This window comes from Capricornis sumatraensis, chromosome 1 (genome assembly GCF_032405125.1).
Source record: "Capricornis sumatraensis isolate serow.1 chromosome 1, serow.2, whole genome shotgun sequence".
NCBI classification, from domain to species: domain Eukaryota; kingdom Metazoa; phylum Chordata; class Mammalia; order Artiodactyla; family Bovidae; genus Capricornis; species Capricornis sumatraensis.
The window spans coordinates 93,124,211-93,136,528 of NC_091069.1; the positions used below are offsets into that span (position 1 = coordinate 93,124,211).

The following is a 12,318-nucleotide window of genomic DNA, read 5'->3' on the forward strand; positions in this document are numbered from 1 at the left end:
ACTGCGCTGGGCGCCCGCAACCCTGGTCCAGTCCTCAGCCATCGCGGCCGCCGCCCAGTCCGCTGTTCCACCGCCAGGTGCAAAATGCCATGTCATTGGGAGAGTCTGCGGCCGGAGCATTGAATTACTGCTTAGCCAAGCTCGCGCAGGGCGGCGCGGGTGGAAGATGAGCAGAAGCCCCTGTTCTCGGAGCTCCCGCTGACAAGCGGGCTAAGCGTAGCCCGGGGAGGCCACTGGAGCAGCCCGGGACTGGCCTGTTTTTTCTCCTTCAAGAGCCGTTGCTTTGAGCTGGGAGTCAGTGATCCGCGCCAGCCCTCTCCTGTGAGGGGACTCACGAGCTGCGCCTCGGCGATCCCCAACCTTCCTCAGCCCTCTCCGCGCCCTGGGTGCGCGGGATCCTGACTCCCATCAGTCATGCTGAGGGTCTTCATCCTCTACGCGGAGAACGTCCACACCCCTGACACCGACATCAGCGATGCCTACTGCTCCGCGGTGTTTGCAGGTAGGAGGGGCCCGTGATCTTTCCCGGAAAGAGGGGGTGGGAGTTGGAGAAGGGACGCCGCGGCTCTCCACCTCGAAGAACATCGGAATGTGAGAGATATGACTTCTCGGCCAGATTGACTTTGGGTGTTCCAAAAACACACTCGGAGAGAGGCCACTCGGAGAAATGGAGGCAAGAGGGAGAGGTGGTCAGCGCCCGGAAGCTGAGCCCAGGCTGGGGCTAGGAGGGGGCTGGGGGGCAGGACCAGCATCTATCCTCGCACTCCCTGGATCTCTTAAAAGAGACCTTTTTGCATTGCGTGCTGCAAAGCGTTGTGTTGCAGGGCTCCCCGCCTCTCCCCGAAAGACTGGTCCCAGGGCTATTTATAATCCGACTCTCTTGCCTTGGCCGGGCCCTGGCGGCTGCCCTCGCCCTTTACTCTCTATCACAGGCTGGGCCAGCCTGCAGGCATATACTGGGGACCGAGGCACCGCCCATCGGTCCAGGGGTCCTACTCTTGCTTTCTGGCACAGGATGCGGGAAATTCAGCATTTTGGGGGTGGCATGCCCGTCATCAGGTGGAGGAGCCTGCTCCCCCATCAGACTGAGACCGTCCACAGGAAGGCCTTTCATGGTGATGAACGGACTTCTCTAGGAGGCGAGGGCTGGGCTCAGGCTGCTTCCCTGGGACTTCCTGTGGGCGGAGCCCGAGCTGGGGTCTATGCACCGGGCCTGTGTGTTTGGAGCCTTACTGAAGGACAAGGACCAGAGGACTTGCGTGGGCCCGCTGCCCCACCCACCCTGTGGGTTTGCTCTCAGCCTCTATGCCTATCACTCCCTTTCTCCTTCAGGATCTAGCTACATCCCAGGCCTCCAGAAATCCCTGGCCATCCAATGGACGTTTCCTTTTAGTGCCATGAGCTTTTGGTTCCCTGTGCCCAGACACCCCTGTGCCCATAGGGTCCCAGACACATGCACACATGAAATGCGTGTGATGCTTGCAAGTTCCAAGGAGTAGAAACTCACAGAATGCAGGCATGTGTCCACAGCAGTGTGCACGCGTGCACACACACACACGCTCCTGGGGATGAGATTCAGCTTTCTCGAGGAGGAGCTGCTGAATGGGCCCTTGGCCTGGAAAGCAATGTGCTCCAGGGTGAGGGGTAGAGGGAGGCGACACTCTGGCCGTGCTCTTTTCCTGACACCTTGCTTTGAACTGTTCTGACCAGTTTCCTACAGTTGCCATTTAAAATGAGCTTTATCAAGGTGTTTCCAGGGAGAGAATGAGGGCATGAATGGGGTGGTGGGGTGGGGGCGGGGGGTGCCTCCACACTTCTTCTACAACCTCAGGTCTGTGCAGGCCAGGACAGTGGTTCATCTGTAAGGCCCGGATGTGCAGCCGAGCTGAGGGCCCTGGGCTTGGAGCTACAGACCTGGGAGCCCCGTCCACTCTGTAAATAACCCCCTGGCTGAGGGGAAGGAGGATACGCTGCTGCCAGAGGGAAACAAGCACCCTGGGCTTTGAGCATCCGTCTCCCTCAGCTCATCCGCCCCACTCAGCCCCTCATCCCTGTCCCAGGGCTGAGCCCGCCCTGTGGACAGCACCCTCCGGAGCTGTCCAGTACAAATGAAATGCAAGAAGGGCCACTTTGGCACTCCTGCCTCTGTTCTCAGGGGCCTTGCCTCTGATGACCACTCAGCTTGAACCAGATTTTCATCCGCCTTCTCTGACCACACTCCCACCTCCCAACACCTCCCCACAACACACACACACACTTTCCCCAGACTTCACAATGCCCCCACCCAGACGAAGTTCAGAACCCTAGTAAGAGAAAGGAAAGAATGAAGAATGGTTAATGAATGGGGAAGCACTTTCTAACCCTGGAAGTGCTTTACCCACCGGAAGTCCCTCTGGCATGGTTCCTCTCCTGTCGTAATTTCCTACTACTGCCCCAGGGCTGTCTGTGGAGCAATCGCTCATCCTTCATCCTCCCCCCAAATGAGTCCCGCCCCCCATCTGTCTGCTGTCAGTCTGCAGTCCTCCCCTTTGTCTGCAGCCGGCTCCTCTGAGGGGGTCCCCCTTCCCTGGTGGTAAAGGAAGTATGTTGTCTGTGCTGACCAGGAGTGCCCCCAGCCTTCAGAGGGGGCTGTCTGGATGCCCCAACTCCCGGCCATCACAGTCACTGCCAGGCAGTCATGGGGAGCACAGGCCCTCCCTCCCCCAGCCTTGGCCACAATCCACCTCCTGTGTGTTGGCCAAGCTCTTAACTTATGTCCAAATTCGGCCTCCCCGCAGCATCAGGCCAGCTCCCCCTCCTCCTCCCAGCCAGGGACAGTTGCTAAATGATTACACAGAAGGCTCTGTTCTCAGGGACACACTACTCAGAGCAGAATGCCCTTCTGGGAAGCCTCCCCTCACCAACTGGCTGGGAACTGGCCTTCTCAGACCTGTTAGGTTTGGAAACCATGGACGCCCCTTCCTTTGGCTACCTGTTTGGAATATCCTGTAATTTAACAGGTGCCTCCATGCATGCCTAAATTCACTTCCTGTTCACAGTAGCTTTGTGAGGCCATTGGGCAGGGATATTATCCCCTTTGACAGATGAGCAGAGCAGATAGGCCCAGAGAAGTGCAGGGGCCTGGCCAAGGTTACACAGCGGCCAAAGCACCCACCACACCACCCCTATCATCATGCCCTCTGTTGTTCTCAGCATCTGTGCTCATGAATAAGAAAGTGCTTTGAAAAGCATACCATGCACTACCCACACACGAGGCACCCTGGACCCGAGCCAGAGCTAGGGAGGACTGTGCGTGGGGTACCCGGGCTGGGCTCAGTCAAAGTGGGGGGAGTGCAGGCTACAAGGAGTGCAGTGTATGACAAATGACCCAGAGATGGGGGATTCCGATTCTGAACCTGTGTATTCATCACAGTGAGAGAGAATGGTCATTCATTAAGCACAAACAATGTACTATTTTCAGATGCTGTCTCTTTAAATTCCACAACAATCCTATAAGATGTACTTAACTGGTACTGTGCTTCCTAGGTGTAAGCTCTGTTCTAAATAGAGCTCACTTACTATGAGCTCTATCATGTTCAAGTTGTTCAATTTGTACCAGGCCCTTATATGTAGATCCTTAATCCTTCTAGCAGCCATATATGGTAGTAACCATTATCACCCACACTCTACACCACACAGAAGTTAAGTCATACACTAGTCATTAGTGGAGTCAGGACTCAGGCCCACATACTCTGGCTCTGGAACCCTGTTGTCTTTAACTGCCCTACCATTTCCCTCTGGCCTTAGCTCTGATTTACAAAAGACAAGCCGTGAAAGGTGGAGAGACCGGAATGAACCCGGCTCTGGCTCACACCCTGGAGCCCCGTCTCCATCTGCACGTCCCCTCACACCTTGTCCCTGCTGCCACCGGCTCTCTTTCTCTCTCGGACTCTGACGTCCTCGACCTCATTCTCTGGTCTGAAGGATGCTTTCTCATCTCAGAGGGGTCTCTGCCCTTCTGCATCTTGCAGGACCAGTCACTGCTTGCTCCAGGGTGCTCCCGCTGGGCAGAACTCTTGTGCTAGGCCATTTCAAGCCTTCTGTTAGGCCTGTGGTGGCTCTTAAGGGTCTGATAAGCTGAGGCTAGGGTCATGCATCCTGTGGCACTGAGGTGGGCAGCCTGCAGTGGGGGTGGCAGGCTCTTGGGGGACTCTGGAAAGGGAGCACTGTAAGCTTAGGCCACCAGCTTAGCCGATCCATTGCAGGGGGTGGCGCTCAGGAGTGAAGCCTCAGTCACATTCCAGTGGGCTAAGAGCACTGAACAGGGTGAAAGAAGGATGGTAGCCGAGAGTATTGGCTGTAGACCCAGACTACCTGGGACCTTGGGTGTGGAATTCCAGCTCTGCCACTTTGCAGCGGCGTGTGTGTCTTTGGGCAAGTTACTTAACCACTCTGTGCTCGGTTTCCCCACCTATGAAATGTTGATAATAATAGTACCTGTTTTGGAGGGATGGTTCTGAAGAGTTTATGTGTTAATCCATATAAAACACTTTGAATAATGCCTGGCACATAAATACACATTAACTATTTCACTATTATAATATGTGATTATATATATATTTAGCTCAGACAGTAAAGAATCTGCCTAGAATGCAGAAGACCCAGGTTCTATTCCTGGATCGGGAAGATCCCCTAGAGAAGGAAGTGGCAACCCACTCCAGTATTCTTGCCTGGGAAATCCCATGGACAGAGGAGCCTGGTGGGCTATAGTCCATGGGGTCACAAAGAGTTGGACCGACTGAGTGACTAACAACATTCTAATTATTATTATGGTTAACATGTATTGTACATATACCAAGAAATCATTGCACACATTTCACTATCTTTTTGGCCTGGTCAGTCCTATCACCAGCTCTGTTGGTTCATTTACTGTCCAATCAGACTGGGCACGCTGTGCTGAGTGCTGAGCAGCCATCCCTTCAGCCCCAGGGGACTCTGCCCTGTCTCCTCTGGGAGCCCTCCCCAGGGCAGTCCTTTCTGAGCCCAAGGCATTTGTCTGCTTGCCTAATGGCTGGCTCTGGCCATCAGGCTGGCTGCCCCTCCCCGTCGGACTGGATCTTTCTTGGAACGAGCATCCCTCCTGTGACTCCCTGGGCCCACAAACCTTCTCAGTCTCCCTCTCCAGGCCCAAATCTCTCTCTTTCTTTTCTTCCTGCATACTGGTCTCTCCCCAGATTGGTTCATTGGGCTGAAATTATGCATCTCCTGTGAGCCAGGCAGGCTCTGGGCTGGAAGCCCTGGTGTTTGCTTTAATCATCCCAAGAGCTCTGTGAAGTAACATTCTCTTGATTTTACAGAAGTGGAAATAGACTCTGAAAGGTCAGACCTCATGCCTTGGGACACACGGCTAGAAAAGCGAGGGCTTCGATGGACGCCCAGGGCCGTCTAGTTGTTCCTGCAATGGGCTATTCTTCCCGGGCAGTCAGCCATGTGATCATGGCCATAACCAGAATCACTGCTGCCCGACACCCCTGGCAGACATGTGTGGGTGCCCCTCTAATCCCAGCTGGTTGTATCGGGATATCCACCGGACACAATTTCTTCAATGAATGTGGAGGTGGGGCAGAAGGATGCATTAGACTGTTCGTACTCCTGTGAGTCTTTGGACTTGGACACATGTGCCCTGAAGAATCCTGGAAGCTCACATGCAGAGTGTTCATTTCAAGGTTGGTGTTATTGGAAGCAGAGGGCAAGGTTTATTTGCTTCCTGGATACCCTATGTGAGGCCTTAGGGAAACACAAGGCCCAGACATTAAGAGAACTGAGCTAGAGGAGACCAGTGGACCAAGAACAAGAAGGGGCTCTCCTTGAAGTAACTCCTCTTGACTGGCAGGTAGGAAGGACCCCAAATAGGGGACAGAAGAGGGTCATAAGCCCACATCCCCAGGGGAGCATGGCAGGTGGTAGAACTAAGGCCAGAGTGAGGAGCATATGCTTATCTGGGTGAGTGGTGTGCAGGGCGAGCTGAGACGCGCACTTCCAGCCAGAGGTGCCAGGTAATCAGCGTTAGGCAGACAATTAGGGCTCGCGTGCCAGGTGTTCTGATTTTTCAAAGGATGCTATAAATCCAGATCGCATAATGTTTAAAGTACAATTTTGTCATAAAACATTGTGTTGATCAAAGACAACAGGTCTCTGTGCTGGGTGTGTCCCGGGAGACAGCATCAGACAGCATCAGTGGCAGCATCTGATGGTGCTGTGTTTAATCCTGGAGACTTGGTCTGTGTCTCTTCAGGGACCAGGCAGCCAGCCTCCTCACTTGAGATGATCAGGCAGCACCTATCTGTGACCACACCACTGGGACGGCAGGGGTGAGCTTTAGTCCCCTCCCCTCTTACCTCTGTTAGCTCTGAAATGTCATTGTGGTTAACATGAAATATTAAGTAAAAACTGGGCTTACTATGCAAACTCAGCTTCAAAACAGGTCCCCTTCAGGCAGGAGATAGGCCCCAGGCTGAACAGCTAGATTTTGTTTGCTGTGGGCAGATACCCCAAAACAGCAGGAGGGAGGAGAAGCAAAGCATGACTAGATAAGAGATCAAAGACCACATATTCCTCATTCTTAACATCAAGGACACCTTCCAGTTACACATGTGCAGAAAAGCTCCTTGGAGGTCAAAAAGGGAGGGGCCTCCACCCCATAGTAAGTGATGTCAGCCTACCCATAGGCCTCTTGGCTAGAACCCATCTTGGCTTAAGAAATGCACACACACATGGGAGGACCCTGAGATAAACCAAGTACGGATCAGAACAAGGCAAAGCAAGATGACTGGCTACAGGAAACCCAGAAGAAATGCCCCATAAAAGCAATTTAAACTACCGTGAGGGTGCGGCTCTCTCAGCCTGCTTGTGTGTCTGTCCACATGTACTCTTTTGCCTCCTTGTAAACACTGTTTCCCTACTTTGTTTCTTTGTAGAAATTCATTTTCCACAAAGCCATATGGGCCAGGGTTGTTTCAGTGGCCAGTGGTCTAGCGGCCAGGACTCAGAGCTCTCATTAATTACTGTAGGCTGACTTCAGTCTCTGACTGAGAACCGAAACCCTGCTTCAAGCCACTGTAGGCCAAGAACACCTTTACCCACTTGCTCCCCAATGGGGGCTCCTAAGCCGGCCCTGTCGCCTTTGCAGTGGGGCTGGATTTGTCTAGGGTGCTGAGGAGCTGCCCTTACCTGGGCTCTTAGGTAGGATGCACATTTGGCCGTTGGTTAGCAAACCTTAACTGATGCGGGAGGGGGGTGGCATGCATGATGGTCACTCTCATAATGGTTGCTGTGTAGGCAGCCCTGACTGGTAACGTTCTGACCCACTGGGCTGCCCAGGCCTCCGCATCCTTCTGTCCTGTTTCTCTGCTATACCTTGTGGTCCCTTTGACAACATGGTTGGTGTGGTGGACATTGTGCTTGGCTCTCCAGTGTCCTTTCCATACCATGATGAGGCTAAACCAGTGGTTCTCAAAGAGGATAGTACTGCTCCCAGCGGCTATTTTGGATATGATGATTTGGGATATGTTTCCACTGCAGCCTGGGCAGGACAGCATTAGCCTTCCTGTTCACTGAGGCTTCCCTGGTGGCTCAGAGGGTAAAGAATCTGCCTGCAACGCAGGGTAAAGAATCTGCCTGTGCTTAAAGCTAAAGCCAGGATGTGAGTCAGTCATCTTCAGCTAGGCGAGTGCTGTGGTCTGAGCAGGGGCAGCCGGACCGTGGGAATAGACTGAAAAAAATGTGGACCACCGGAGTACTGCTCATTCCTCCCGCTCTGAGGTGCTCTTGTACCAGGGGTCTGATCAGGCCTATGTCTGCCTCCTTCCTGAGTAGGCCAAAGAGCCCATCTGAACAGCCTTCCTACAGCAGTGTCTCACTCCAGGTGGCTTGACAGAAATTCCAGACCAGTGTCGTCTCCTGGCACATTGACACAGCGGCCAAGTGTGCTGGCACTGGGGCTGCCACAGTTGGTATGACTGGTCCAGGGGCCGACATTGGAACAGTGTTTGGCAGCTTGATCCTTGGCTATGCAAGGAACCCAACTCTGAAGCAGCAGCTCTTCTCCAGCGCCACTCTGGGCTTTGTCCTGTCTGAGGCTATGGGGCTTTTCTGTTTGATGGTCACGCTCCTCATCCTCTTCACCATGTGAGGCTCCATGGAGGTCACCTACCCGCCCCTGCTGCTTTGACTCCAGGCCATGCTCAGTGCTGCAGTGTGCTAACTTCTACCGTTAAAAACAATGTTTCTCTTTAAAAAAAAAATCGACTTGCAATGCAGAAGACCCAGTAAGATCCCTGGGTCAGGAAGATACATGGAGAAGGGAATAGCAACCCCAGTATTCTTGCCTAGAGAATTGCACGGACAGAGGAACCTGGCAGGGTTTGCAAAGAGTAACCCAGTCCATGGCTTTGCAAAGAGTAACCCAGTCCATGGGCTTGCAAAGAGTGACCCAGTCCATGGGCTTGCAAAGACTAACCCAGTCCATGGGCTTGCAAAGAGTGGAACACAGCTGAGAGAGTAACACTTTCCTATCGTATAGGTCGTCACTTGGATTCCTGGCCACATCTAGCTACGAGGGAATTCTGGGAAATGTAGTCTATCTATGTGGGTGACCATGTGTCCAGGTTGGAGTCCTTGGAACATTTCTGTGGAAGGAGGGGAGAATGACTTTGAGAGGGGCAAGTGGAGATCTCAGCACACTGTCCACAAGAGCTACATTCCTGATGCAAGTCCCCTTGGGAGGAAGCCCCCTTGAGGTTTTGGCTCCAGGATGACGTCTCCAAGGGATCAGTCAACCATCCAATCAGGGAGAAGTGAAGTTGGAAGTTGGGATGGGAAAAGAAGCCTCAGGAAGTGTCCAGGGCCCATGCCACCAGCTGCTGTTTTTCTGGTGTACAGAGCAAGTGTGTGAAGACACTGTTCCTCGGACATAAGCCAAGTGTTTGTAAAAGTTCCACAGTTTTCCTATGCTGCCTCTGACCCATTAGAGCAGGACTGAGGGGCAGGGTGTAGTGTGCTGGGGAAAACAGCAAAGCCAGGAATCATTGTGATGATAAAAAATATCCCTAGTCATCATATCCAAAATTCCCCGTAGAGGGCAGTAGTATCCTCTTTGAGACGTGCCTGCCTAACCATATCCTAGGGTGGAAGGGACACAGCCAAGTACAGTGTCCACCACACGAACCCCAGGCCGGCCCTTGCTTGCACTGGGAACATCTGGCTGCCTGAGACAACCTTGGTCTCTCCCCCCAGCGACTGACTTCACCATCTAGCTAGACATCAAACCAGCAATTAAACAAATAGGTGTTGCTTACAATTGGGATGAGACCTAAGAAGGAAAAGTGCTGTTGTGCAGTGGTTTGCCAGAAGACCCAACCTAGATCAGGAGGTCAGAGGCTTCTCATGGAAGCAATGAGGCCTGAAGGATGAGTGGGGGTGGCCCTTTAAAAGAAGGGGGAAGGCAGGAGAGCTCTGAGTTTGGAGGGAGCTCATAATATTCCAGAAACTGAGAAGTCACTGGAGCTCAGAGAGTGAGGGGCTGAGTGGTTTTACCTTGTATGCAAGGGAAAGGGAGTTGGGCTTTATTCCAAGAGCACAGGAGGCCTTGGAGGGATTTTACAAAGAGTGTGTGTGTGACTGATTATATTTAAGATCACCTGGCTCCCGTGTGGAGGCACATGGATGCTGTGGGCACATAGACGGTACCGAAGTCAGCAAGGACGATTTAGGCTGTAAGTGAAATCCTATCTCAAAATGACTTTAATAATAAACAATCTTAAAGTGATCTTCATTCCCAATACAAGTCCTCTGGGGAGGAAGCCCCATTAGTAACAGGCCCCAGTATGATCCAGAGACCCAGTGGGCTCTGGGCACATAGAGTGGACAGCTCCAGGCATCCTGGACACAGGCAGACTCCATTTTATTTTTCTCTGGTCTGCTGTCCTTGGTGTCTGCTACATCTTAGAGCTGGCTGACAATTGGATCTACACGCTTCCTTATTCTCACAAAGTGGGAGAGGGAGCTGGGCTTGTCCAGTCACGAAGAACAAATTATCCCTCCAGGAGAACAACTTGGGACATATATACCCATCACTGAACCAATAGCTATTGCCAGGTGATGGGCTTAGTTAGGTCAGGATCTGGAGCTAAGGCTGGAAGTAGTACCCAAATGGTTGGGTTCTGTTGAGAGAGAGGAACTTTGGATGTTGGAGAGGAAGTAAATGGCCATTGCCTTATGAGAGTGAGTGGGATCATTCAGGGAGAGTGGAAGAATCAGGAGGAAGAGGGCAGAAGCCAACCTGAGGAGGCATGGCCTTTAAGATTGGGGAGAGGACAGCCTTAGACTTGTCATTGAGTGGGTGAGGGGGGTAGGATCTAGTGCCCAAGCTCCCAGCCGGGCTTTGGAGTACAAATGATTCATTTATTAACAGCAGGAGAGCAAAAGGTTTGGGCACAGAAGCTGGTGGGGTTTAGGAGACTGGGAGCCTGGGGACGTGCTCTCCTTTGCATACAGCAAGCACCCTGAGAGTGAGGGTGGTGATGGGGTGCTGTAAATTTGGGGAGCGAAAAGTATGAAATAGTTGTCTAGGAGAGAGTGTGATTGAAGAGACTGCAGCCATGTAGGGTCACTGCTTATTGGCAGTCAGGATCCCCCTGAGTCTGGGGTGAGACATAGCAGGTGATACTGGCAGGGTGGCTGTGTTATTCTCCAACACCAGTTAGTGCTTAAGGGATGGGGTGGAGGAGGTGAAGTTGGATTTCACCAGGGGGCAGTCACTTGAAAATGCTGGAGCCTCAAAACAAGTTAGTGGAGGTGATGGAATTCCAGTTGAGCTGTTTCAAATCCTGAAAGATAATGCTGTGAAAGTGCTGCACTCAATATGCCAGCAAATTTGGAAAACTCAGCAGTGGCCACAGGACTGGAAAAGGTCAGTTTTCATTCCAATTCCAAAGAAAGGCAATGCAAAAGAATGCTCAAACTACTGCACAATTGCACTCATCTCACATGCTAGTAAAGTAATGCTCAAAATTCTCCAAGCCAGGCTTCAGCAATACATGAACTGTGAACTCCCTGATGTTCAAGCTGGTTTTAGAAAGGGCAGAGGAACCAGAGATCAAATTGCCAACATCCACTGGATCATGGAAAAAGCAAGAGAGTTCCAGAAAAACATCTATTTCTGCTTTATTGACTATGCCAAAGCCTTTGACTGTGTGGATCACAATCAACTGTGGAAAATTCTGAAAGAGATGGGAATACCAGACCACCTGACCTGCCTCTTGAGAAATCTGTATGCAGGTCAGGAAGCAACAGTTAGAACTGGACATGGAACAACAGACTGGTTCCAAATAGGAAAAGGAGTACGTCAAGGCTGTATATTGTCACCCTGCTTATTTAAGTTCTATGCAGAGTACATCATGAGAAATGCTGGGCTGGAGGAAGCACAAGCTGCAATCAAGACTGCCAGGAGAAATATCAATAACCTCAGATATGCAGATGACACCACCCTTATGGCAGAAAGTGAAGAGGAACTAAAAAGCCTCTTGATGAAAGTGAAAGAGGAGAGTGAAAAAGTTGCCTTAAAGCTCAACATTCAGAAAATGGAGATCATGGCATCTGGTCCCATCACTTCATGGGAAATAGATGGGGAAACAGTGGAAACACTGTCAGACTTTATTGTTTTGGGCTCCAAAATCACTGCAGATGGTGATTGCAGCCATGAAATTAAAAGACGCTTACTCCTTGGAAGAAAAGTTATGACCAACCTAGACAGCATATTCAAAAGCAGAGACATTACTTTGCCGACTAAGGTCCGCCTAGTCAAGGCTATGGTTTTTCCTGTGGTCATGTATAGATGTGAGAGTTGGACTGTGAAGAAGGCTGAGCGCCAAAGAATTGATGCGTTTGAGCTGTGGTGTTGGAGAAGACTCTTGAAGGTCCCTTGAACTGCAAGGAGATCCAACCAGTCCATTCTGAAGATCAACCCTGGGATTTCCTTGGAAAGAATGATGCTAAAGCTGAAGCTCCAGTACTTTGGCCACTTCATGAGAAGAGTTGACTCATTGGAAAAGACTCTGATGCTGGGAGGGATTGGGGGCAGGAGGAGAAGGGGACGACAGAGGATGAGATGGCTGGATGGCATCAGGGACTCGATGGACGTGAGTCTGAGTGAACTCCGGGAGATGGTGATGGACAGGGAAGCCTGGTGTGCTGCGATTCATGGGGTCGCAAAGAGTCGGATACGACTGAACGACTGAACTGAACTGAACTCAAAACAAGACAAGGGGAAGAGAGCTGGGG

At 51.8% G+C, this 12,318-nt stretch overlaps 1 protein-coding gene and 1 pseudogene across 7 annotated transcripts in view; both read left to right on the top strand.

Annotated features, from left to right (window-relative positions):
• The first annotated feature begins 414 nt into the window (after window positions 1–414).
• Window positions 415–12,318, top strand: part of DYSF (dysferlin) — a 222,678-nt gene continuing 210,774 nt past the window's right edge. For all 7 annotated transcript variants that reach the window (XM_068979193.1, XM_068979167.1, XM_068979199.1 and 4 more), the window contains exon 1: window positions 415–502. In XM_068979193.1, the coding sequence (XP_068835294.1) occupies window positions 415–502 (88 nt within the window). The remainder of the gene's footprint in view (window positions 503–12,318) is intronic.
• On the top strand, window positions 7,760–8,170 carry LOC138087232 (ATP synthase F(0) complex subunit C1, mitochondrial pseudogene; annotated as a pseudogene).